The 27,742-nt window shown below is 48.3% G+C and overlaps 1 protein-coding gene across 5 annotated transcripts; it reads left to right on the forward strand.

Annotated features, from left to right (window-relative positions):
- On the forward strand, positions 1–27,742 carry Spring1 (SREBF pathway regulator in golgi 1). 5 transcript variants are annotated; one of them, XM_047561283.1, is made up of 6 exons: positions 1–278; positions 10,770–10,926; positions 14,220–14,371; positions 14,703–14,816; positions 22,565–22,624; positions 23,756–27,742. In XM_047561283.1, exons 1-5 carry the CDS (start codon positions 168–170, stop codon positions 22,598–22,600), a joined length of 570 nt encoding a protein of 189 aa, XP_047417239.1. In that variant the 5' UTR covers positions 1–167; the 3' UTR covers positions 22,601–22,624; positions 23,756–27,742. The 5 variants fall into 5 exon arrangements, with proteins under 5 accessions (XP_047417239.1, XP_047417238.1, XP_047417243.1 ...); XM_047561282.1 differs by lacking the exon at positions 22,565–22,624; XM_047561287.1 differs by lacking the exons at positions 10,770–10,926; positions 22,565–22,624.

A 27,742-nucleotide genomic window follows, 5' to 3' on the forward strand; every position in this document is an offset into this window, starting at 1 on the left:
CACGTGGTGCGACGCGCGCCGGCTGCCGGGAGCTGGCTGGGCCGCGGACGGCGGGGCCGGTGTTGCAGCAAGTGGTCAGGCTGCCCGGCGCGTAGGGGCCATGCCGCCGGGTCCCCGGGCCTGCCTTGCCCCGCTCCCCGGCCGCCGCGCCCCGCGTCCCCGCCGGGATGGTGAACCTGGCGGCCATGGTGTGGCGCCGGCTCCTGCGGAAGCGGTGGGTGCTCGCCCTGGTCTTCGGGCTCTCGCTGGTCTACTTCCTCAGCAGCACCTTCAAGCAGGTCAGTGACCGCCCGGCTTCTGCGTCCCAGGGTCGGGAGAGGTGGGCGTTCCTGCCCCGCGGCCCCGGGCGGGTCAAGGGTCCTGCCTGTTCCGCGGGGGCGTGGGGCGGAAAGGTCTTGCTGGGCCGGGGCAGCGCGGGGACTCGAACCCGCCGCGCTGGGCCCTCCAGCTGCGCTCCTGCCCTTTATTGGCGCTCGGTGCTCCTCTTCACCTGCCAATCCAGGCCTGCGGGGGGCGTGCCTTTCCTTCTCGATGCGGTGCAGGGAGAGGTGGGCGTCCCCGCCTTACGGCCGGGGTAACCGGGGCTCGGAGGGGTGGAGGTGACTGGGCCCGGCAGTGGTCGGGCGCCAAGCCAGCGCTGGCGTGCCTGCTCTGTTCAATTTGGCGAGTCGGGGTTGCGTGCTGAGGCCACCTGGGTGACTCGACGGAACTTCTTTTGGTGCACAACTTGGTTGGGTGGAGTTTTCTTTTCATTCCCCCTTCTTTTAGTTTTTCTTTAGATGTCCAACTTGAGCGCTTGAGTTTAAAGAAAGGGTGGCTGAGCATATCCCAGGGTGTACCGGGGACTGTCCTTGGTTTTGCAGTTGTCCTGATGTCGTTAAGAGCCTGCCTTTACACTCTCAAAGGTCAAGTTCGAAAAAGGAAGATAGGGAATTGTATCCACCTCCCCCTTTAGACGAGCAGAGAAGAGTTGCAAGTCTCTTGTTGGCCAGGAAGTGTGCTGATCGTGAACAGCTGGGCTTCTGTGACTTGTGTTTTCTGGTACCTCTGGACACTTCTCCAGTCATGTGTTGCTTCTTAGAATGGTGGGCCTGTGAGTGTTGTGTGCCAGGACTCAGTCCCCTGGCTTCCTCTTTACCTGACCCAGGTGATCTCTAGCACCATTGTTTACCCACTGTATGCTGATTTCCCAATGTATAACTCCAGCCTAGACCTGTCCAGAAAACCCCAGATTCTTCTAGGTGATTGCCTACTTGATATCTTTTTTTTTCCCCAAAAAAAGTTCTGTGATAATCATAAATTTCATTTTTGTAACCATTTTTAACCATACAGTTCAGGAGTAGTGAGTGTCTTTATAATGTGCAGCCATTGCTACCATCCATCCCCATAATTCTCTTCATCATGTAAAAAATGGTACCTAGTAAACAGTAACACCCCATTCCCTCTTTTTTCGGGTCCCTGGCAGCAGCTGTTCCACTTGACAGCTCTTCCTGATCATACTTGGCCAAAGCAGAACTCTCATTCTCCTGTGCCAGGACTTGTCCCCCCGCCCCCCCACAGTCTTCCCATTCTCACTAAAGGGCGTTACTGTTCACCAGGTGGTCCAAGCCACAAATGCCTCATTCTTTTCTGACATTTCCTATATCCAGAATGTTGGCTCTGCCTCTGCCATGTGTCCTGGATCTCTTCATTTCTCTTGGTTGTCACTGTTGCCGCCCTAGGTTAAGCGTCTGTCGTCTTTTACCTGGACCACTGCAGTAGCCCAGCAGGTCTCTGCTTCCTTTCTTGTCTCATGATCACTTCTCTACCCAGCAGCAGGGGTGATAATCTTTAAGAGGATCAGGTCATGTTACTCTCCCATGTGTATTGTTACCCTCGGGTAAAACCCCAGATTCCATTCTGGGGTCTGTGTGTTTGAATCTTTTCTGTCATTTCAGGTCAGACTAACTGTCCATATTTGGTTACTCTGGCCATACCTGGTGATCCAGGATTTCTCGCCCATAAGCTTTATTTTCTTTATGGTAGGACTCCCCAACTGAACATTCTTGTTCATTTACTTGTTTACCTGTCTTGCCTCACTCATCGTTTTTGAAGGTATTTCTTGAAGAATAAGGACCTCATGTGTCTTGTTCAGAGACCCTTCAGCCCCTCAAATACTGCCAGGCACTTCAAATACTGGTTGAACAAACAAGCGTCTTTGTAGCCAGTTGTGGTTGCGCATGTCTGTCATCCCAGTGGCTCGGGAGGCAGGAGGATCACGGGTTCAGAGCCAGCCTCAGCTAAGTGAGGTGCAAAGCAACTCAGTGAGACCCTGTCTCTAAATGAAGGGGATGTGGATGCGTGACTGAGTGCTCCTGAATTCAATCCCTGGTACTACCCCCCCTCCCCCAAAAAAGTGTCTGTGCACTTGGGGTGGCATTTGTACTTGGGGTGCTGTTTGCTTTTTCTCAAGCTGGCACTCCTGATTTTTTGTCTTGTCTCTTCCTTCCCTATAAAACCTAAGTACCACAGTGTATCCTCTTCACTTTATTTATTTTTATTACAGTGTCTTTGTTTCTTGCTGTGACCTGTGACCACAAGTGGGCAGGGTGGGAGTAAAGGCATGACTGAAGCCCTTGTAACTTGGTAGAATTTTCACCTTGCAAATTTTTTGGGTCTGATTCCCCAAAATATAAGAAGCACTGATCTGTCGACTGCTTGTGTTGTCCATCGCTGTGATAGGTCCTTTCCCCGACTGGCTGACTGAATTCTCTAAAGAGGGCTTTGGACTAAAGGTAGGGCTTGCTCCAGCATGACGGGGTCTGGGGAGAACCTGGGCGTCTCGCTTATCCTGGAGGCTGGGAAGTCTGAGGCCTCCACCCTGTGTGGACGCAGTCCATGTCTGGTGGGAACCCCCTTTCTGGCTTACCCTTGCATGGTGGGAGCGATCCGGTCCCTTCAGCCCCCTCCAAGGGCATCAATCCGGTAACAGGCGCTTCACCTTCATGACCTCATTACCTCATGGAGTCTAATGACCTCCCAGAGGCCCCACCTATAATATGGACGTCACCTCCCCTAGTATCACTTTAGGGACGAATACTCTAACATAGGGTTTTTGGGGGGAAGTGTCCAGTTGCTAGTGCCGTAGGGCTGCATGGATCAGCTGCTCACGAAGCTGGCCCTGGTGGCCTGTCAGACGCTGCTGCACCTCGCTTCTGCCTCAGTAGTACCGGCCATGGAAGGTAGTGCACAGGGTGCTGCTGTCTGGTTACACGACGTGTACTCCCGGTGACTCTGCCTCACCTTCTCCAGCAGCGCGCGACTGCCTTTCCCCTGCAACAGGTCGATGCTCGAGAGACAGTGCTCACGTTTTTGTTTGTGTGTTGATATGAGGAAGATATCTTCTTATATCTCAGACCATGTAAGCTGCCTTTGCTCAGAGTGGCTAGTTTACATCTTTTATCTGCATTGTTTTTCGTGTTTAAATCTTATTTCTTTTGGAGTTTATTTTTGTGTAGAATGTTACTTTGCCTTAAATTCCGCTTACCTTTGGAAAAGTCAAGCATCATACTGGTAATCCAACAGTTCCCCTCCCTATTTGGCTTCTATCCTTTGACCACTTTACTTGTGGGTGTCTTTCTTTCCACTTTGTGGGACTTCTCTGTGGTTGGGGATTATTCTTTTGTGAAGGTGCAAGGTGGAATCTCAGGCAGGTCTGCCTGATTTTCAAGCTCATGTTCTTCATTAATAACATTGTGACTGACAAAACAGCTATAATGTGCAGTATTTGCACAGTGGTTTTTAAAAATGGGATTTAGAATATATGAAATTTCAAATTAATCTTTTCTTCTGGCTTCTTTTGAAAAACCAGATTTGTTAGCAGTAGATCTGCTGGCAACACTCAGTCTGGAGGGGTCTGAGCTGATGTACACCAGTAGATTGTGGGCGATAGCCTTCCTCCAGGTGACTCACTCCTTGTCACGTCCTGTTTCCTGCGCTAGACATCAGGGATGTTCACAGGGCGGAGGTCGGCCTCCTCTGCACAGGTGGGCCCTGCTCTCCCGCCCTCTTGAAGGTAGGAGCAGCCACGTGGCAGTGAGTGGGGAGCCTGTGTGCTGGGCGGGGGCCCTGCTGCCTGAGAAGCAAGGATGAGCAGAGACCCCGGCGCACTGTGTGGGGCTTGTACCATGAGCAAGGAATAATCCGTCCTGTTCAGCCACTGAGGTTCAGACTCGGAGTAACCTGGTCCAGCAGCTTCCAGAACGTGGTCTGTCAACCCCGGAGGGGTCCCGAGACACTTTCAGGGGTCTGCGTGGCCAGAATCATTTTCAAAAGAGCCCTCACGTGTGCTTTCTTCACTGGTGACCCTCGAACTGCTGGTGCAGAAGTAATGGTGGGTGGACCTGGTGCCTCAGCCCTGGGTAAAGCAGTGACCCGCTTGTCCCGCAGCAACGGCATTCTTTGCTGTCACACCAGTATCGAAAGCCTTCTTTCACCCGAGGGCGAAGCCGTAAGCACGATTAGCCTTGCCAGTCCCTGGCCCGTCCTGCTCTGTCAGTGCCTGTCTTTCTGGTGATGAGATGGGAGATGGCTCACCCAGCTGTCCCCCGCGGGCTGAAGCCTGGCTGTCTGAGGAACGGCCCTTGGCGACCGAGCTGCACACTGCACCGACCGAGCTGCACGCTGCACCGGTTCCACCGTTTTCACCTGAACACCGAGCGCTACACTGTAGTTATTCAGATTTGGAGATTTGATAGACATTTTCTTGAAAACCAGTGAAGTGAGCCTGTTACTGCACAGAAAACAGCTGACGATATTTGTTGCCAAAGATGAAATCCAAACTTTCAAGTGAAAATCAGAATTTTGGGAAACATGTTTGTGCCATCCTGAGCTTGATAACTTCCCAACACTTAAGGAACTTCCATTTGGTCACTGGTGATATTGACATATGTGACCTTTTTGATATGTAATGAAAATGTTGTCAACATTTGGAAGATCTGCATAAGATCTGTTCAAAGTGCAAGAGAGACGCATGGATTTTAACAGTGCATGAAAAGTTCACAGGCATGGTTTCAAAGTCCACATCACACGGAACTGCTTTTTGGCAACAGTTTTACTGAGATATAATTCACATTTATATAATTGTATAATATGATTAAAGTGCACAACTCAGTGTGTTTAGTGACTCACAGTTGGGAAGCCAGCACAGGCATATTTTAGGACGTCTCCTTCACTTTTTTGTCCTTCCCTCTCAGCTTTAAACAATCACCAATCTACTTTCTACTTCTATAGGTTTGCCTGTTCTGGATCTTTCTTATGAGTGGAGTCTTACAGGGTCATTTGTGACTGACTTCTTGCAGCGGGCTTGTCTTTGGGGCTCATCCGTGGGTGGCATTTATCAAATCTCCATCTTCCTGTCTGACTAGATGTCGTCAGCATCTGTCGCATCTTACCCAGTCATTTTTGGTGGCATTCTTGACTGGTATGAACAGCGCTCTTGTGGACACCTGTTGGCAGGTTTTTGTGGGGGCATGTTTTCATTTCTGTTGGGCACAGAGCTGGAGTGGAATTGGTGGGTCAGATGGCAGCCCAGCGTTTAGCTTTTTTGGGGACTGCATGACTGTCCTCCAACACACTGGTATAGAACTTCACTGTCAAGGATTGGGGTCAAGTGTGGCAGTCATCTGCGAAAGCTGTTGACATCCTCCAACCCTTGCAGCCTCACCTGTAAGCACGTAGCTCTTCTTCCTGTGCTTCAGCCCGGACTGCAGATTGCAGCAGACTGAATGCGGAGGCAGACAAGACTCCAGCGCCCCACATAAGCCGTGGGTCAGGTCACAGCAACATAAAAACATTGCCCCTCTTTCATTAATGTTTCTTGGAAAACTTTTTTTTTTTTTTTTTTAACAAAAATGTGCTTACATGCCATGAGTTCATTATTGTTATTTTTAAAAGAATTAACAATTGATTGAATGTAAATATCTTAAGAATGTATTTAATTTTTGATACGGTAAACATCATCAGTCACAATTCACAGAAGCCCACATATTGGGTCCTTGGTGATCCTTTCAAGCGTATTAAGGGTCCGGGACTAGAACTTCGAGCAGTGTGGCCCTGGCCAGCCTGGGCTGCTCCCTGCCTGCCTTGCCTGTGCTGCCCTGGTGCTGGGCATGCTTCATCTTGGTGCTGCCAGTCTGCAGCATGTGCCTGGAGGTGAGTTTGCCTCCCCTCACCTGGCCGCACCTCTCCAGGTTCTCCATCTGCAGAACAGCACGGTGAGCTGGAGTTCGGGGTCGGGGAGGGAGGTGTTTATCATTAATTGCGAAGAAGCCTGGAAACTTGGAAGCTCCGCAGAGTCCCTAGCTTTGCTTGGGGAGACAGCAGATGCAGCAGGGCGTCGTTGGTCCAGAGGATAGTTATTAGCTTCTGCTTCTTGGATTCTTCTTTTCTTTGGTTTTCATGTTAATGAATGCTTTGGGGAATCATTTAAATTTTTACAGATGGGAACACAGGAGAAATCAGTGAGGGCGGTGGGGATGCCTTTGGGGCAGAGGGTTGGGGATGGCAAGTGGTGCCAGGTAACTTGGGCCTGTTCTTTAACAAAATCTTCATGAGCACCACTGTATGCCTCTAGGCATGTGCTGCTGCGTGTTGGAGATGGAGCGTGGGCGGAGCAGGTGATGTCTGCTCTCCTAGTACCTGTCATGTGGGGAAGGAGGAGAGACAGTAAGCAGAACGCTCAGAGAGGCTGGTTTGTGTGCACAGCAGGACACGCAGGAGGACGGGGCGGGGCAGGGCAGGCCTGGCTCCAGGGCTTTTGGCCTGAGGTCAGAGTCGCCCAGTGCTGGCCGTAGGGTCCTCAGGTCCTCTCAGGAGTGTCCCCTGCTTGCTCCAGTGCTGCAGCTCCTACCATTCAGGGGACTATTTGCGAAACTCCTTGAAAAACACATTAACATCCTGGGTTTGAAGCGATTGAGTGTGAATCAGTGCCATCGTACACCCTCCGAAGGGCAGTGCAGCCGATCATGAGATGGCCTTGGTAGTCTGGCTTCTGTTTTGTGGTTTTCACTGATCACCAAGATGCAGGTCACCCAGAAAGTTTGTGAAGTGCCTCACAGGACAGAGGAGGGGAGCGGTCACCAGTAATCTCACTAACCAGAGGGGTCCCCTCCTTATTTTTTCCTGTCATTTTTCACACTTTTTCTGCATGTATTTAAGCCTACTGTTTCTGTACAACACATAAGCATTTTCTGCAACTTTAAAAGCTCTTTTTATTTTTTTATAACTTTAATTTTTCATTATTGGGTGCATCTCCCAAATACTAGACATGTGGGGAGCCCTTTGGCTTCCATCCTTCCCCGTTTCAAGACACTCAGGCAAATCTCTCAATGGCAGTAGTGCCTTAGGTTTTAGTGCTTTCTTAGCCACATGGGCCGTGAACATGTTTGACCTTTTTGACAACCCCTGAAACATACACAGCGCAGTTATTAATACACATTTTAAAAATCCAAGGCAGAGCAACCGCATCAGCCGTGCACATTCTGTAGCTGCTCACAGTTCTGAGGAAGGTTCCCATGGGTCTTTGTTCCTTTTTGTTCCCGCTCTTTCCTTTGTGCCCCAGGTGCCCCAGGACATCTGTCGTGGCGTCTGCAGTGGCCATTGCAATGATTGGGTGCAGACCTCCTTGCCAGCAGCTCCCAGAAGGTTTTGGAGACTGGAGCACCTGGTCACCTTTGTCCCTGCAGCCTCTGTACGTTGTAGAAATTCCATACCTTTGAATCTTGAATGAAAAGATACACATATTTGGTGAAGAGCTTCAAGCTGAGACCACCTGATAGGGTAGGGGGGAATAGTTTGGGAAAAGTTTAAACGCCCCCATCCGAAGGAAGAAAGTCCATGGTGCACCTTCCCAGGCTCCTTGAGAGACTGCGCCTTCAGAAGGGGAGCAGCGCCACTTGGTGACCTCGTGTCCCCTCGGCCTCGCTCACACGGTTCTTTTGGCAGGGTCTTGAATATTCATGTTTGAAAACAAGTTCAAGCCCTGGGAGAATTGTTCCCGTTTGCCAGGAATGTAGCGTGGAGCTCCCTCGGCCACCAACTCTTGTTTCTTTCGAGACAAATAACAGGATAGCTTGGGAACAGTGTTAAAGGCACTTTTAACCTTGTCCTAAGAGCCAGTTTACTGCACTCCGACCGGCCCCTTAATAGTCTTTATAGCTATTAATTTATCCAGGGTGGCATTTGCAGCTCAGTTTAATGTGCACATAGCTTGATGATGCAGTTAAGTGGTGTGTCCCCGCGAGCAGCGGGGTGTGAATTCACAGGTAGTTAAGCAGGGCGCACCTAAGCGATTTGTCCCAGTTCCCAAGACTCCTGCACTTAGCTGTTCTTCTCCCGCTGCCCGCGGAACACACCTGTGCTTGGACAGCTTGTGCCGGCTGGTGCCACTTTTTCCTTTTAAAATAAACCAAGTGTTCGGGGGGAGGCAGAGTAGAAATTAAAGTCACCTTGAAAGGTCATTTTACATACAGTAAATTAAAGAACACAAAAAATTCTAAATGACAGGACCACAGTTTTGGGGGAGTTATTTGACATCACATGGCATTTACTACTAAAAATCATTCCACAGAGATTTTAAATCCTCACATTTTATCGAGTGCCATCTCCCATAACAAAGCCTGGGCCTGGTGTTGATCTGTGGAGGATGTGCTTCCTGAGTCACGGCCATCAGTGATGGGTCATTACGCAGACCTGGAAATGAGAGTGTCCGAGATTGTGTAGGGGCTTGGAAATGTTTTCCTCTCCCGTTCGTGTCAAGAAGAACTGAATGCAAAGCATCCCAATTTGTGGAGTAAACTGGGCTCACAGGCCAGAAGTTCATCTGCAGACACAGATATGGTTTTATTTGTGTGATGGGATTGTGGGTAGTTTCTCTTTAATGTTGATAATCATTTTTTAAAAACACTTTTGGTATGGAATTATGAGTGCTTTACAGAAAAGTTGCAAGGATAGCCTAGCTCCTGTAGGCCCTTCACTTAGTTTCTCCTGTTGTTAATAAGCTTGTCTTAAACTAAAAATAACAATATTCCAAAGATGACCAAAGATAATCTGAATAACCATGAAGCTCCCTCCATGGTAGTGGTCTGTGGTAGACCTTTTCTGCTTTTCTCAGTTCTTTCCAACCTACAGGTCTGTGTTATAATTGTTATCGTAATACAATGGGCGACGCAGTGCACACTGTTCTCAATTTGCTTTTTCTTTTCCTATACTATAGCCACCCAGTGGTCTGCACCCCATCTGTTAAAATCATCTGGGGACTTTAAGAACACCGATTTCCAGTTCTCACCACAGAGGCTCTCTCCTCGTCTGTAGGCAGACTCAGGAATGAGAATTTGTTTTAAGCTCTAGGTAACTGAATGTTCAAGTGGGTTTCAAACCTGATCTAGACAGACGCCTGTCCGTCGCAGTCCTGCTTTTAAAGCTGTGCTATACCCAGTTGTTCTCTGTTGAGCTTCTAGGTTTTGTCTACCTTTTAAACAATGCTGTTGTAAATACCCTGTGCATCCTTACACGTTGGTGTTGTCTGTAGGATGGCCTTCAGAAAAGGGTTTGCTGGGCCAAATCGTGTCAATATGTATTTTTAAAAATGTTAATGACTCTTCCCAGATTACTTTCCTAAAGAAATCTTGGTAATTGCAAACATGTTTCTCAGTTTTAAAAAACTATATAAACTTTGCCATCAGATTTTCAAGGTTAGTCCCTTTTGCTTAAAAAGTGACACAAGACAGGTCTTTTTTTCGTTTGCGATGTGGAGTTTGAACCCAGGGCTTCTCACGTGCTAGGCCAGCCTCTAGCGCTAACTCCATCATCCCAGGCAAACCCTGCTCCTTTAAAAAACACTTCTGAGACAGATCCTCCTGTCTCCACTTCTCAAGTAGCTGGGATTACAGTCATGTGCCCCTGCACCCTGCAGCAGATCAGTCTTCACGGTAAAAGCCACCGAGCTCCGGATGGTGAATGTTTAAAGAACTTGAAAGCCTTCAGGAGAGGCTTTCCAGCTGTCCTGCTTTCCAGTGGTGAGGTGAGCGTTCAGAAGGTGGCTGTCTCGTGCTCGGCTGGTTTTCTGGCACTCGAGCGTCTTCCTCCTCAGTTTTTAATGGCACAGAAACGATGATTTTGAAGACTCAGCCCAGCACGGCTCCAGGGGTAGAAGCAGGGTATAAACTCTCGCCCCGGGGCCGCTCTTCCCTCTGGTGTGCTGTGGACATGCTGTGAGGGTCACACTCTCAGGACTCCTTCACCGATGACTCCTGAGATGACACGCTTCATCTTCCGCTAGGTCCGGCCCCTAACTCAGCTCCCACACTGTCTCTACTACCTTAACTGCCAGTGGAAGCGACCTTGTGCTCTAAATGTGTCTGCTGTGCCTGAGATGACAGTCACAAAAAATGTTTCCTTTTCTGTTTTAATGAAAGTAGTCAAGTTTTGTGTTCTAGTCCACATTTTTCTAATATGAAAAAAATTCTAAATGACAGGCCATCAGAAATAAAAAGTTCAAAACTTTGTACCTCCAAACAAGCACTTCTACGTGTTTTTAATGTGCACGTCATTCTGGACCTTGTGTGTAAGCCTGCCAGTTTGAGGCACAGCACGAACTTACCATTCGTTCCTACAATTTTATTTTATGATCCTGCTCAGAGGTTGCTTTTACCTCTCACTGTAGTCTACAAGAAATTGGTGAGATTGCAAGAAAAGTTACTTTAACCTTCTCATTGATGGTCTCTTGGTAGGAGGAGAGGGCGGTGAGAGATCGGAATCTTCTCCAGGTTCAGGACCACGACCAGCCCATTCCGTGGAAGGTGCAGTTCAACTTGGGCAATAGCAGCCGGCCAAGCAATCAGTGCCGGAACTCCATTCAGGGGAAGCACCTCATCACGGACGACCTAGGTAAGGCCGGCTTCCCGGGAGCCAGCGGCTTGGCGGGCTGTCTGGAGCTGGTGTTGGCAGGCGTTCCTCTGCGGTGCCTCTCCCTGCGAGCTCCTGTCTTCTTTGTCTTTCACACTGTGCTCATCGAGTCCCTTCATATCAGAGAAGCTTGCTTCAGTGACTCGGACTCCTCTGACGGTTCCTGGGTCTGCAGCTTCCGTGTAGCACCTTACGTCCATCCGTTGCTAATCTTGCTCTTGACAGCCTTTTCTTCTCATCTTGTTGGTGAACTCTGTAGGGTAAGAAAGAGCTCAGTTTAAAACTCCTTGGTGGCCTGAGTAAATCCGCATGCTGTTGACCCTCAGGAAATGTGGTCGTTGATGGGCTGAGTGGATAACTTCAAATGAATCATACTCAAAATATGTTCCTCTCAGCGGGAAACCGTCAGAGGAGGGTTTCTCACTTCCTTTTGAGCTATAAGAAAGGCAGTTCCTTCGTGGGCAGCGGACTAGATCCATGCCAGAGCTCAGCCTCCTGCACTGCCTCCTGCAGATGCTCCGCCCGCGCCTACCCACCGAGCTCCTGCCTGCTGGGTGCTGGGCTGCACGCATTCCTTCAGTGTCTCTCTTTCGTTTGTTTGATTTTGCAGCAGACCCGTGAGGGCAGATACTGCCAGCCTCATTGTGTAGGTGAGGGGAGGGGCCCCCGGGCTAGCGGCCCAGGATTGCTAAGGACCTTCATAACCCTTAAGCACAACGCCATTATCACATCAGAAAAACTCTCACGTTATCCTTCACGTTGGGTGTCCAGACAGTGTTCAGAGTTCCCTGATTGCTTCATAGGTTTTTTCTTCTTCTTCTTAACTAGTGGTTTGTAAATAACATGGTTTTCTTGTTTGTTTGCAAGCATACCTTTACCCTGTTTCAGAGAGTCTCAGGATAAATGGTTTGTGAACAGGACAGCATTGGAATTGCTACAGGTGCACCTGTCTTAGAATCTTCATCTACACATGGCGAGGCCAAGGGAGAGGGAGACCTGATTGCTTTAAAAACATTTGGAGACCCGGCAAAATAAAAAATAAAACTTTCTCAAAAAGAAAGTCATGAAACCAAGGATGAGGTTATTTGGAAATGAAAAAAGGGGTCAGAGGAAAACTGCCTACCTAGGGTAAGAGAGCTGAACATTTTAGGGAAGTGGACAACCTGTTCTTAAGGTCACAATGAAAAAACTGATATTGCAAGTGACTTTTTTTTTTTTAACAGTAAAGTTGAGCAAAGGGAAGGTACCTGCCACCAGACAGTGCAGCTGGTTGGTGGGTAGGCCTGTGACCGGGAACAGATGCCTCGACGTGGTGGAGTTCAGGCTTACTTCAGCTTTAGGAAACCTGACATCTTATGCCGTGACTTTAGAATGTAGCATTGAGTTATAAACACAATTTGTCATTTTCTTTGATTATAGCTAGCAGAAGAATCCTTTTCTTCTGATTAATGTAGATGAGACAGAGACTCACAGACTCATTAAATAAAAAGTTCTGAGAATCAACTCATCAATCAGTGAAAATCCAAGCGTCATAGGTTTTATTTTACATCCGTGAATATGGGAGAAGGGATTTAAGAAAGCAACTTGCAGCACACGTGCCTGTCAGCAAGCAGATGCCACCATGAATATTGCCAGGGCAACACATTATTAAATAAGGCAGCCAATTAGAATTGCAAGCTTACCCAGGTCGGAAGTTAATTTCCCAGGCAGTGGCAACACACTTTGAGGTTGTGATCTCATCGGACCTGTTGGAATAACATCTGCTGCATGATGCACAATGGGATGAGAGGTCTTGAGAACTTGACGAACTTTCCAGAAATTAGACCTGAAGATTCCAGGCTTAATGCTGGAAGTTGGCTCTGGAAACAGAAAGAAGGCCTGAAATACTGATGCAGTATGGAAGAAAAGGGCAGAAGGGTGACTTCGACAAGTGGAGTTTCGGTCACACAGTGTTTTCTATGTTCCTGGCACAGAGTCGCTGTGTGTTTATCATTTTGGGCAGAATTTTGAGAAAAGTGCTGACTTACTTGGATTAGTTATTTGAATTCCCTATAAAGAAAATAAGTAGGAATAGTTGGGAAAATCCCAGAAACACTCACCATGCCATTAGAATCATCTCTCCTAACCTCGGAGACAGAGTAGCATGGTCACACAACACAGAGGGCTCCAGTTTCCCAGGTAACCAGGTCTGTTCTCCCGAGGCCGCGGTGTCTCAAGTGTTAAGCAAGGGCCCCCTTGGTCCCTTCTGTTGTCCTTATTCTACTGGTGCCTCCTGCTTCTACCCGGGCTTTGTTTTCCAGTGTAGCTTCTGAAAACAACCTCTGCTTCACCAAGTCTCATTCTCTGAGGACAAGGAGCTGGGGCATGTGAGTGGAATGATGCTGGGAACAGCTGCTCTGCACCTGTGGACCTGTGCACGCACCTGTGGGCCTGAGCATGCACCTGGGAGTTTCTCAAGAGCCAAGGGGTGGCCCTCCTGGACTTGTTCTTACATTTTTCTGTCCCACTCCTGGAAGGATGTAGAGAAATGTCTGTGTAGCAGCTCTGAACAATAAATCAGTTTCTGTGGGGGAGGTGATGTTATGCATACATCACCTGGGCTGGAGGAGGTGGATGCATGTAGTTGAGGGGAGAGAATCAGGAGGAGGTTGTCTCTTCGTCAGGCATTGGAGAACTGTGTTCCCTGATGCCAGGGGTAGCTGAGTCCCTGGTATATTCATGTGTAAATAACCCAAATTACTTTATATAGGTTAAGTATGACTATTTCCATTTGAAAAATTCTCCAAATTGCTAAATAAACAGATAGCACTTAAAAAATGTTTGTAAAGAGTGTTTTATTTGCTAGTTAAATCTATAAAGATCTTTTGTGAATGAATGCCTTGGTTTTTCCTATTTTCATATTTTTATCTGATAAAGAGTATTCTCAGCACTGCGATGGGGGAAAAACGGAAGAAAGAAAAGAGGACATTTTTCTTGAGGCTCTGATGAAAGATTGGCGTGCAGAGGTTGAACAGGAAATTGTGGGCGGGACTTGCAGTGTTGACATGGTGACCAGATCAAACGCCGGGCAGCAGGCTAGTGGGCATTGCATTGTAGAGCCTGGCTCTGATGGGGGAGTCCCTGTTCCCCCACGCCCTCTGCGAGGAAGTGGGGGCCCTAGCCGTGTTTCCATGTTCTGGCTCTACTGTGGTCAGGCGCTCTGGCTCTTTGTGTAGTTTCTTGGTGCTGCTCGGTGCTCACTGCTGGCCTCACGCTCAGGCTCCTCTGACTGGCAGGGTACGTCTGTGAAAGGAAGGATCTACTGACGAACGGCTGCTGCGACGTCAGCGTCCCCAGCACGAAGCAGTACTGCTGCGATGGCTGCCTGGCCAACGGCTGCTGCGGCGCCTACGAGTACTGTGTGTCCTGCTGCCTGCAGCCCAACAAGGTACGGGAGCCGCCGGTTCCAGGCCCCTCTGGCCCAACACCCTTTATTTCGTATGATCGCGAGGCTCTTCTGAGGTTCTTCTGGTTGTAGAACTTAGAAAGAACTTCGCAGGTGTCAGAAAGCACTGCTGTACAGCAGGCTTCGTCCTCAGAGAAAGGAGCAGGTTCCCAGGGACTCTGACAGAAATGGCCGTTGTGTTGCTAATCAGAGATCTAGTGAGTGAGGGACTGGGCTCCCTCTCTCCCGCCCTCTGTATCAGCAGCTCTTATTGAGCCATGGCCTGTGCTGGCTCGTGTGGAATTATCACAGGTACTAACTTTTGTTTCCATAGCAACTTCTCCTGGAACGCTTCCTGAACCGGGCAGCTGTGGCATTCCAGAACCTCTTCATGGCAGTGGAAGATCACTTCGAATTGTGCTTGGCTAAGTGCAGGACCTCTTCCCAGGTCAGAAGCCACCATCTCTAGCTGGGGGAGGCGGGAAGAGTCTGCAGCTGGAGAAAACCAGCAAGCGTACGCGGGCGGAGCGACGGTGGAGACGAGGTTGAGAGGAAGCCACGCCAGGCTCTGTCTGGAGTAATGATGGTGTTCACAGTGTCAGCAGGAGACGCCTCCAAGTTGGGACAAGTGAAGCCTTTATTTTAGCTCAAGCCCAGCCACCTCTCACGTCTCCCGTCTGGTGGGCATGTTTGCACTTAAGTGGAGGCATAAAAGTGGTTTTTCAAGTCTGGGTGCAGTCTTACTAATCCAGCTCTTATTTTTCTCTCTGTGTTTGACTGAAATTTGAGTTTGGCTTTCCAGCAGCCACTCCTTTAGAGTGAGCAGTGATTTGTTCTGGGAGAGAGTTGTGGTTTGCTTTAGGATTCAAGGGGACGGGCAGGTGAGTGTCTGATATGGGGACACACCTGCCAGTTGTCGGGCTGTTGGGATGCGTTGGTGTGCTTTGTTGGTGTTACGTGGTGTGAGAAACGTGCTCATCTGACCAAGAGACACAGGAACAGCAAAAAGCAAAGCTTTCACGATGGTCTTGCAAGATCCATGCCTGCTGGTCGGGCCTCAGGTTGGTGGCTGGTGTTTTATCCCCTCCCCTTGTTCCTCATGGCTGAGTGCTGTGGGTGCACAGTCTTCTGAGTGTCCTCTGGGCTCTGCTTGCTCCTGTGGGTTCTTTGGAGGAACGTGTCTTTCAGTTGTCCTGCCTCCTTTGTTCCCTTGTAGTGGGAAGTCCCCTGCGCTGAGTGCCTTTTGGCAAGTATGGTGTACCTCTGTTGGTCAGGGGAGGCGGGCCCCTTCCTCCTGGCTGCTGTTGGCAGTCTTACCCTCTGTGTTACCTGCTTGTCGCTCTCCATCTTGCTCTTCGCCAGCTGCCTTCCTACCTCCAGGTCACTTTACAGCTAAAGCTGAACACCGTGTTCTGAAAACGGACCACCAGACTTTCTATGTCTCACAAATCCCCCCTTCTACTTTTTCTACCTTTTGGTCTCATTTTCATTTTTGTTCCTGTACTCTTTGGTATTGTCACCAATCTTAGCCACTTACTTTTTGAGGTGGAGACCACCTATGGAAATAGGTTCACCCCTCTTTGGCAGTTCACATAGCTGTCCCAGCGATCAGGAGCACCTGGTAAGGTCCTTTCCAGCTGGTCTGAACTTGTCTTCTTCTCGGTCTTGGCTAAAACCAAGTCACCAGGCTGGCGGTGATAACCTGCACACCCCAGAGGAGGAGTCTGAGCCAAGAGTCCCTTTAGTCTGAGAGATGACTGAAGTGGGCCATATGGCCAGTATCTACTTTCTTAGAAATTGGCCTTTAGTTTCCATGGCAGGAATTCTGTAGCTTTTCCCAAGTAGGGGAGCCCATGAAGCAGCTCACAATAAAAATCAGGGCTAATAATCATACCAACAATAACAATAACAAAAAACCCAGAAACACAAATTAAGTTGCCTGTGTAGGAGGTTATGAAGACTTGTCAGTCTTAAATTGACTCAGAACAGACTTGTGACTCTGACAGAGCTGTTTGTGACATTTATCAGGCACTCTTGTATAAAAACCCTTGCTTTATAACCTCTCAGTTGTACTTAATTTTGGAAGTACTGACACAGATATACATCCAGTTGACACTTGTCTTTCTTTTAAATGCCCGTGTGTGACTGTGCTTTGGTTATACTCTCCTCCTGCCAGGTGTTTAAGACCAAGTTGGTCAAAATTGACCTTGTTCTTAACTTCTCTTAGGGTCAGCTGAGAGTCCTCAGAGACCGTTTTTAGGAATGTGTGAGATGCCCTTGGCTTCTTTAGCTTTCCTCTTCCAGTTGTACCATCTGCCAGGGTGGGTCAGGATCTTGCTGATCACAGTTGCTTCCCTTGGAAGCATCAGGGCATTCCCTCTCCAATGCCCTTCCTCTTGTCAGAATGTGCACTGGTTGGCTTCCTGTTCTCTAGGGTCCTCCTGATCTCTCTAATCAGAGAGGGTCCCCATTCCCTGGGTCCTTCTGTCCTTAGAGGGCAAGAGCCAAAATATTGGCTGCTTTTTCCTTGGTCCTTTTACTTCCTTGACTTTGGTGTCCATGTTCTTGGTTTTAAACATCCAACAGACCAGTTTCACCAGCCTTCAAGTGGGAGTGAACTTCCACGTCTGTAATGTCACAGGTACCCTTTCATTGAATTGGGGTCAGTATTTTTTTTTGTGTGTGTGTGTGGTACTGGGGATTGAACTCAGGGCCTTGTGCTTTCAAGGCAAGCACTCTACCAGCTGAGCTATCTCCCCAGCCCTGGGGTCAGTATTGATACTGGAAGTCAGCCTTGTGTCCTGCCTGCCCTGTAGGTGATGGTTTGTTGTCTCTAATTAACTCAGGCAGTTCCATTAGAAGAAGCACCTCTGCAAAACACTTAACAGGCAACAAAGACACTAGGAAAGTACAAAATGAAATCAGCAAGCTCAAAACCATACTTGGTATGACAGCTTTGAACCAAGAGATACCATTTCTATACTAACACTAATGTATCTTTCGTATCCATTTTACCTCCAGAAAGACCCATAAATTTATCAACTCAATCACATATGAGATCCTTTACAAATTTTACTTTCTTCAAAAACTCTTACAACCTTATATACCTGTTAGATTTTACCCAAACCTTTACTCTTGTATTATATCCCTTGTTTATTTTGAGATCACAGTAATCAGTATGACAAAAATCTGTCTTTCAAACACAACTTTTTTTTTTTAATTGGTTTTTTTTAGACACATGACAGTAGAATCCACTTTGACATACTCATACAAGTATGGAACACCTTGTTCTAATTCAGACCCCAGTACCCCTGTCCCCTCCCCTCTCCACCCCCTGCTCCTTTCCCTCTATTGATCTTTCTGCCATTTGCCCACAGTTACTTTTTTAAATGGGCTTTCAAAGCCTTCTTTGGAGTCATCCTAACATGAAGTAGGGTGAGAGGCAGAGCCTTCGCTTAGGTGAAGCAGGGTTTTATTCTGAAATTGATCTTTGCCTCTTCCTTAAAGATAATTTTACAAAGTTCTCATGTATTGTTTCCTGAGTCCATATAAGCATCAGGTAACACATTACAATCAAAACAGAAACTAAGAGAACTTTTAACTTTCTTTTTGTGGAAATAGTGACAAATGCTTTCATGTTCCATATTGTTAACATTTAAAAAAATTAGGTTCTCCTGATTAGCTTCCAAAAACACATTTAAATTTCTATCCCAATATAAAAAGTAGCACAAAATTCTAAATATATCTTATTGATAGTGGGTTACCTCTATCCAGTTGCAGAATATTAAATGACATAAATCTGAAGGAGACTATTGCTACAGACATTTTGATTGGAGAACATTAGCTTGGTAAAGTGCTCACCTAATCTAGCCTTAAATCTCTTTTACATTTAGAAAATAGTGTTAATGATCAGAAATAGACTTAATCAAAGCAAACAGATATAATCTAGGTTTGTAAATGGCATTGTGGTCCTTTTACGTCAGATGCGATGTATAAAAGAGAGCACTTATCAGTTACCTTGCCTGTAAACCTGCGTAAACTTTCATTTTACAGACTTACATAACACTTAGGTAAGCCTTAGACACACATTTTATTTCAGATGCATATACGGTCACATATATTTAGGGTACTACATTAAATAACCTAAAATAACAGTGTGTTTATTTAACTATTTATGAAGTAATCATTTAAAAAACTTTAAAATAGGCACAAATACTAATTCCTTTAAGACTTAGTTTCCTTTAGTAATAAAACCTCACAGACACAAGGAATTATCTTGATAGGTAAGAAAAGATCAATGTTTTAGACTTTGTTTCATATCAGTGCATTTAAGTTTGACTTTAGAAAAGCCTCTAAATGATTTTTACTGACTACTAATAGTCAGCTTAATCCCATGCACAAACTTGTTGAGATTTACCTTCCACAAACCATTTGCAACTTAGACATTGTACGACTTGTGTAGTCCTCTCTTTCATGCTGGACTTGAGCACAAAAATATTACTTTATCATACAAAATACTTTCTCATTCAGAAATATACTTTTCCATACCTATAACTTTTTATATCTCCCTTCTTCGAGTTGTTGACTCTGAAATTAGACAAATTTATGAAATTTCTGAATTAAGACAAATTAGTCCTTTTTAATAAGATGAAATATTTATTTGCAATACTTAAATGAAAACATAGCTGAAACTTTTTGTATTACTTTTATATAGAATTACATCTATGAGAATTTTAACTGTTAGTAACTGTGCTCTTAGTTTAGACCCAGAAGCAAAGCAACCTTAAAATTGATTTTCTGGCTTGGGAGGCTGAGGCAGGAGGATCATGAGTTCAAAGCCAGTGTCAGTAAAAGCAAGCAACTCAGTGAGACCCTGTCTCTAAATAAAATACAAAATAGGGCTGGCGATGTGGCTCAGTGGTCGAGTGCCCCTGAGTTCAATCCCTGGTACCAAAACAAAACTGTTTTTCCATTTCCCAACTTATAAAAACATATTTAATAGACCCAAATATATGTGCCTTCTGGAATTTAAGAAGTCAAGAACATTTAAATTTAAACTTACCAGTTGATATTTTAGTATTTTAACTTTGCAGATCAATCAGCTGTCTCCTCTAACAGATACATTCATAAATGTTTATCCCACTTAGGTTGAATCTAATTTACTCATTTTTAACTTAGGTTACCCACAAAAACCAAGGTATCAGACAAGTCTAGTTAACACTTTATATCAATTATTCCTGCCAAAGAAAAATCCTTAAAGTAATGGAAATTATATTTCAAACATTTTATAGAAACTAACGTTTTCTTGATTGGCTGGCCACTAGAAAAGTGTGTAGATGAGTGATTTCAAAGACACGTCATTCTTACCAATGTAAATTGACCCCTTAGAAATTAAAATAGTGCCTGCCCCGTTTTTTTAGTATGACCAGACCTGGAAAGGAACCCTCTGTCAGGCATGGTGGACGCCGAAATGGAGGCCCAGCTGGCCACTCAGCCTCCACAGGACTGTTCACCCCACTGTCACTGTTTGTCTTCGCTGCTTAGGACTTTTCAAGGGAGAAGATTTCTTTCCTTTTCTAGTGTATTTGAGAGTTAACCCTTGAATAATTAACTGGCCTCCGAATAAAAACAGCAGAAAGAAAAACAGAAACTCCATTTAGAAAACAAGATCAATCAGAACAGAATATTAAAGAATGTGGGAGTCCGTCAGTCCTCAGGAAAAAGTTCTTAAAGAAGAGTCGCACATATGGGATCGTTCCATTTATGTTCCCTTTCCCTCGGCCTAGAATCTTCATTTGCCCTTCTCGGTAGGTTCCTCTAACTGAGTTTCACCTTGTGTATTCAGCCTCCCAGCCCCCATGCACTCTGTGCCCCTTATTGAGGATTTCTTGCACACCCTGGGCCCCCCAGGGGCTCAGTCCCCCTTGTTGGGGATTCTTGCACACCCTGAGCCAGCAGTTGCTGGCCATTTCTGTTATAGGAAAATGGAACCTCAGATGGGGACTCTGCACACGCTTCGTGTCTAGGATGTGTCTTAGTATTGCCGAAAGCTTGTTCCTTGTCCCTGATGCCAATTCAATAATGAGGACATGGTTTTGAGAAAAAAGAAAAAGACGTTTTATTGCTTTGCTAGCAAAGGAGAAACACAGGGGACTCCTGTCCTAAGGCTGTGGTTCTGCCCATCAGCAGGAGGAACAGGGGGCTTTTAAAGGAGCTCTTCAGTCTGTATTCCAGGTGTGCCCCGTCGGGGTCCCAGGGCACTTGATAATTTGGGAGATGTTCTCCTGCTAGATCCTCTGGCAGATACCTCCTTCCTGTGGAGCTCAGATAGCTCAGGGCATTCTTGTTCCCCAGCCCCAGGTAAGGGAGGGGGAGAGGGAGAAGAGGAAAAGGAAACATGTCTCTTTTAGAGAGAAGCCTCAGAGCTACGTTCGGAGGCGAAGGGGACCACTGTTATTTAGTCGACACACTGGACCCCCGAAAATTCCAGCCACCTTAGCCCAGGAAGCTGCCTGCCCTTCTTTGCCCCCAGCGTTGCTTCCGCTGCCCTGCAGAACAGTCTCAGGTCTTTCTGTGGCCTCTGGGTGGGGTGGGGGTCACATCTGGGCAGAGCAGGCCACCCAAAGTGGGACACATCCCCCCTCCACCGGGTTCCGCTCCTCGCAGGCGTGGGCAGGATGGCGATCCCGGACGAGCCCCCACGTCATAAGAAACACGCTCGCCGGTCCAAGTCCAAGGAATGGGCCAAGAGAGGCTTTGCTTTCACGATGGTCTTGCAAGATCCATGCCTGCTGGTCGGGCCCAGGTTGGTGGCTGGTGTTTTATTCCCTCCCCTTGTTCCTCATGGCTGAGTGCTGTGTGCACAGTCTTCTGAGTGTCCTCTGGGCTCTGCCTGCTCCTGTGGGTTCTTTGGAGGAACATGTCTTTCAGTTGTCCCACCTCCTTTGTTCCCTTGTGGTGGGAAGTCCCCTGCGCTGAGTGCCTTTTGGCAAGTATGGTGTACCTCTGTTGGTCAGGGGAGGCGGGCCCCTTCCTCCTGGCTGCTGTTGGCAGGGGCTGTGAAGCCTCACTCTCTGTTACCTGCTTGCCGCTCTCCACCCTGCTCTCCTACCTCCAGGTCACTACATCTAAAGCTGAACACCAGGACTTTGTTTCTCACACGCAGTGCGTCTGTCACTGAGGGGTCTGAAAGGCCTTTGCCTCCCGTCAGTCTGCTAACAGCTTTCAGGTTGGCGGTGTCGTAGCGCCTCTGTAAATCTCCAGGTGTGTTCACTACGCAGCGCACCCCTGCCTTCCGTTCACGGTGTCTCCAAGATTCCACTGGCTTCGTCTGAGGTCACAGGCTCGTTCGTCTTGCTCTGGGACTCTTGTCCCCTTCGCCAGCTTTCTGTGTCCACTCTTTGATTTTATGCCCCTTTTTATGTCTCTGGTCTGCTCTGAGAGCATCCAGTATCCTTGGTCAGTGTTCCAGGGTAGAAAGTGCATTTGAAAGCATTGAGGAGCTCCTGATGGCTTGTTTTGCCTGAGGAGCTTTCTGCCTGCGTGGACTTTAAAGAAATCAGGAGGAAGGCGGGGCGCAGAACTTGCTTGATTCACATTCGCTCCTGTTCTGAGAAATGCTCAAAGAGGCCGAGCACTTTCTGTCCTTACCTGATAAAACCCAGGAGTTATTTCCAGTCTTAAGTGAAGCTGCTACTGAAGCTCAGTCCTTGTCCCATATGCCAATTTAATAAGGAGGATACAGTTTTGAGAAACAGGAAAAAGAAGGTTCATGTGGTTTGCTAGCAAAGGAGAAGCACAGGGACTCCTGCCCCAGAGGCTGATTCCGCCCATCAGGGGGAACAGAGGGTTTTTTAAAGAGGACTCAGGCTGCATTCCAGGTGAGCCCCGATGCGGTGGGGTGGGGTCCTCGGTGCCCTGGTGTGTGTTGAAATCCACTTGTTAATTTGGGAGATAGTCACTTCTTAGATCTTCGTGTGGTGGTTCTGTGCTCAAGGACAGATAACTAGGCCTAGGATGGGGAAGAGAAGATAACCCCATCTCCCGAGTCCTTAGGGACAGGGAGAAGGAGAAGAGAGGGAAAAAAACCATGTCCCTTAAAAACAAGCCTCAGAGCCAGGAGGGCTGTATTCAGAAGCTGGAGGGGACCTCTGTTGCAAAGCCACTCCACTTTTTGAGTTTGTCTTTTTGTTATAGATGGAGATTTCCCAGTTGCCATTCCGTTTGTTTTGATAACAGTATCCCAGCAAAGAGCAGGTTTGTCTCTATGTCTGTTAAATTGGATTAACACTAGTCGCTTTGGTCTTTGGCTACGTAGTGAACTCTAGACCAGCCAGAACCTCAGGTTGCTTGTATGAAAACAAAGTGCTGAAAAATCGGCCACCAGGGATGAGGCTCGAAGTCACACTGTTAGGGTCCAATATCCACCGATCCCCAGAGAGTCAAAGTGCACACACGGTAATGCAAGACACACAACGAGGTTTTTTTGCAAGCTCGAGCTTGGACTGCAACCAGCCTCTCAGACCACTACAATGACTGAGTGGGGAGCGGCCCCGAGGGCTGAGAAAGCACTCTACTTAAGGGATTTTCAAGCATTCACACACAAGGACCTGTGCATTAGTGGTTAACATTTGAACAGCTAAACATTTGTCCCCTTTTGGTTGGGTCCCGCCAATCTATTTGAATCTCACTGGGTCCAGCCAGAACTGAACGTCCTGGAGGAAGAAGGGAGGAGGGAGGGGTGAACTTATGCGAAGCTCAGGGACCCAGCACGTCCCGTTTGTCCTGTATTGCAGCATCCCGGTGATTAAGACAGGTCTTCACTCCTTAGTGTTTGAGCGCCCCTTCCCTGTGGGGGTTTACAGGCCAGATCACGAAATGGTCTGTTTACCCAAGATGGCTGCTCAGATGTCCCCCTGTTCTCAGCAACACTTGCTGTGCACCAGCCAGAGGAGGCTGTGTGGTGTCGTGGGCTTTGGCACATGCACCACGGGATTAGGTGCACACACTTCCTGAAGGTGATTCTGAAGTGCCTCCCTTCGTCTCTCCGCGGGGTTCCTTCGTGGGAACTGAGTTTCTTTGAAGTACAGGGTCAGGGGTAAACACCACCTGGAGTTTAATCTTTTACAGAGTTTGAGCAAAAGTAGTTGCTCATGCCATTAAAAAAGCTCTCTGGTGGACAGGAAGAGGCCATCACGTGGCAGTGACGTGTCCCTCTTCATGCTCCTTGTTGGCATTCGGTGCCGAGCGTCCTTCCTTGTTCAGAGGGTCCGGGAGCCTCCAGTCACCCTGGAGATGGACTGGGCCAGCCTCCTGCCGGGAGGGCCTGCGGGCTGCCTGCTGCTCCGGCTCTGCCTCTCACCCTGCTCCTGTCCCCTCTGCCAACAGAGTGTGCAGCACGAGAACACCTACCGGGACCCGGTGGCCAAGTACTGCTATGGAGAGAGCCCGCCCGAGCTCTTCCCCGCGTGATGGCCCGCCGCAGCCTGGACGCCCAGACGCTGCCGGAGGACGCGCCGCCCGGAGCCAGGCTGAAGTGTCCCAGCCAGTTCAGTGCAGGGCGACAGGTGGCCTGGGGACGCCTTGACTGCGACCACTTCCTGTGCTGTCCCCCGGCTCCGCCCACCACCTGGGCTCCACCACCACCTGGGCTGCACCTGGAGGAGCTCTTCTAGAAGGGACTGGAGCCTGGGGCTGGGCCCAGCAGGGAAGACCGCAGGCTGAGCTGGGAGTGAGGGCCTTCCTGGGGGACAGCCTCAGCGCCACGCAGGCGCCTGGACTTGGTTCCTCAGGCGCCAGGTGTTCACTTCCACTTGGACCTGGGCTCGTCCCTGTATAATTATTTATTAGATTCCTTTGGAATAGTGGGAAACACATAATGTTTTATGTAGGAAAATGCCTTACCAGTCTAGTTGAGTATATTCAAGGGAATTATTTTTGTTCTTATGTCCTAGAGTTTCACGAGTTAAGTCATCCCTTCACCCAGATAAAGTGGCTTGTCTCACACAGTGTGGATCTTCTCTCTAGGGAGTTATTTTGGGTTTTTTGGGTTTGACATCTTCAAGGGTAGGTCTCAAATCCAACTTAGTAACCACATCCTGGCATTTAAGATGATCTAAACACTCAGAGAGGCTGCTGCCTTCTGATCTTGGGCAGAGCTGCAGGTAGAGGAGCCTCTGTCCCAGGCCCTGTTCTGTGACCTCCATGGGCTGCCTGCCTTAGGACTGTTTCAGCCGGAGTCCTAACGGGGTGTCCCAGAGGCAGTCCTCCTCCCTTCCTGTCACAGAAGCCCTGTGCTGAGGCCCTTGCTAAATGCCTGTGCAGACAGCAGGCTGTCTTCTTTATTGCTTTCGGCTTTGGAAGTGTAACAGGTATAAATGTTCAGTTTTCCGATGATTTTTGAAGAAGAAAAGAAAACCCACCTTTCTACGGGAGTGCTGTGAGAGTTTCTTTTCTATTTTTAATTTTCTATTTGTTCTTTCTAGTTAAGGATGACAGTAGAATGTATTTGTGGGTTTCTTAATGTGCCCTCAGTGGGAGGTGTTTGGTTCTCAGTTGAGAGTGTCACACACACAGGTGGCTGGTGTGTCTTGCATCTGTGTGCTTAAAGTGCTGTGCACTTTTCATGGTACCACCAAGTCTCTGACGCAAGGCCTGGAGCATTTGTCTTAAGATCAAGGCCTCACACCCTCGAGTACACTGCCCGTGACTTCAGGAGGCACGTGGCGCACACCTCTTCCCGACCACTTCACTAACCCCAGGTCGGGCAAGGTCTTTTTTCTTTTTTTTTCCATCGTTAAGGTTGACCTGGGAGCCGGGTGCACATTTTACGATCTGCTTTGAACAATTGTTTTTCCCTAGTGGAGCGTTTCTTGGGCCATTTTGCCTTCTAGAAGTTTCTGCAGCACACAGCGGCCATTCTTTAACTCGCCCGCTGTCCCTCTTACATCACCTTCCCTAAGTATCCGTACTCCTCAGTAAGTGTTCTTGGAGGGCGAGCTCTAAGCCGGTCTCGAATGTCGGCTCCCACAGGTCCGTTCTGTCTGCTGTGGGCGCCTCCCGTTCTCGTTTGCAGGGTGCTGACGCAAGCTCGGCAGGAACCTGGCCGCCTGAGCCTTCTACCCGCGCCTTTCGGCAACTCAGGTGGAATCGCAGTGCCAGTCTTCCCCGGGTCGGCTGGCAGCCCTCCTTGGCGCTCAGCCGGCTCTGGAGCGCTGTGACGCTCGCCTCGACGCGGCCTGTGCCCGCTGCTGGTCCCCTCCAGCTCCGCACTGAAATGGCCCCTCTTCACACAGGCCCTGCAGCCTGGCCATCGGGACCCAGGCTGCGTTTGCACTTCAGAGATGAGGAAGCCCAGGTGCAGGGGCCTCGCGTCCCCGCTGACTTCATGAGGACCCCAGCAGGAGCTTCCTCTGGCTCTGGTCCAGCATGCCTCCCACCAGACCTGCTGGCTCCAGCACCAAACAAGTGTCCTGTCTGTCCCGTGGCTTCCAGTTGCCGGGCCAGGAGGAGTGAGTGGTCATTTTCATGTGGCCGAGGAGTGTGTTTTTTGTATCTAAAAATCAATCGGGCACGTGTGCCATTATGGAAACTTAGAGCCGACTGCGTGATGCAGCCACAGCCCGGGCACCCGCCTGGCCCGGCCGCCCGCCAGCCCGCTCTGCTCTCTCTCTGCTTGTGGTTTGTTTGATCAAGGGCTTCTCAGATCAGCGCCCTTGTCTCGGTTGTGTGTGTCCAGAGCCTAGCAAAGCACGTGATACATATTGGCAGTTTAGGAAAAGATCCCAGAAAGGAGAAAACACCTTTAGTTGAGGAAAGAAAACTATTGAACGTGGAGTGTTTTCAGCAAAGGGCTGATCCAGTATTTCCCCAGCGCTGACTCGTGAGCACACTGGTCGCTGGAGCTGTACAGGTGTGTGAGAAGCCCATGGTCGGTAGAGGCGACTCTGAGACAGGAATGTCAAAGGAAGGCTTGGCCGCCTCTGAGCTCCTGAGTTCTTGGAAAAGCCCAGAGGCCTTTGGAGCAGTGATCGCACCCCTCAGCATCTTTCCGAGGCTGACTCGGGACCTTCTGGAAGTGCCTCAGTGGACATCTGTGGGGGACAGGGTCTCACATTGTGAGAGTCTGAGCAGACTTTCCCATCCTCAGGGTTTGCTTATAAATCAAAAATGTACAGAGATATCGCATGCTTGGCACACTCTTTGCAGGCTGGAAATTGTGCCTCCGAGTTGGTAACTTCTACTTATGCACGGCGTGGCCTTGGACTGTCTTCTGTCCTCTGCTGAGTCCCTGGCCCTTCTGTTACATGGGATCGCGCCTACCTCTCCTAGGCTCGCTGAGAGGTGTCTGAGTGGGCGCCCACTGCTTGGCAAGAAGTCCACGCCTGCAGCCCAGCCGGAGCAGCACGGGTGGAAGGCAGGGCCGTGATTACAGAGCGCTCGTTATTATTTTTCTTAATATTAGTAGAAATTCCTACTGCAGACAAAAGCTTCAGGTAATTCAGAAACAGCTAAAGGCAGGAGGAACAACCTAAAGCCATACAGCCTAGAGATAAGCACCAGCCACTTTTCTCTTGCCCTGTGACTTTTTCTAAACAACAATGAGGACCCTTTTTTGTATGCTGTTCTTCTCAGTGGCCACGGCCATTTTCATGGGTCTGCAGAACTGTTCTTAATGCCCTACGGAGCCCATTGAGCCCACACGTCCCACGTCTGTTGTTGCGTTTGCTACTACAAACAGTGCATGGATGATGTCCGGTGCTGGGGTACCCATTGCCATGCCTCTGACAACCCTGTGTTACCATTTTAAAACTCTTTGCTAGTGAATCTCAGTGTTCTAATTTGTATTTAAAATTTTTTAAAATCATAATATTCCTTCTCATATGGATCAAAACTCATACCAAAGCCAGGCGCAGTGGCATATGCCTGTAATGCCAGCGGCTCACAAGTTCAAAGGCAGCCTCAGCAATTTCGTGAGGCACTAAGCAACTCAGTGAGACTCTGTCTCTAAATAAAATACAAAATAGGGCTGGGATGTGGCTCAGTGACTGAGTGCCCCTGAGTTCAGTCCCCAGTACCTGTCCCACACCCCACCCCCACACACACACCAAAAAACCAACCTCATACCAAATAATGAGTTCTGGATTACAAAAAATTTACTTTTTGCATCTTTGTTCATGAGTGAAAAATACAAGTAGTATTCCTATTTTTAATTTCTAGTGAAATGAACTCCATCCCCTGTTTGGCCATTTATCATTCACATGTGATGCATTGTGTCTTTGTGGCTTTTCCCCTTTTCCTTCCTGATTACTGCAGAGCAGTTTTTTAAAAGGTATTTTTTTAATTTTCAGTGGAAAAATAAAAAGCCTTAAACTC

Source organism: Sciurus carolinensis, chromosome 8 (assembly GCF_902686445.1).
Source record: "Sciurus carolinensis chromosome 8, mSciCar1.2, whole genome shotgun sequence".
In the NCBI taxonomy this organism is placed as follows: domain Eukaryota; kingdom Metazoa; phylum Chordata; class Mammalia; order Rodentia; family Sciuridae; genus Sciurus; species Sciurus carolinensis.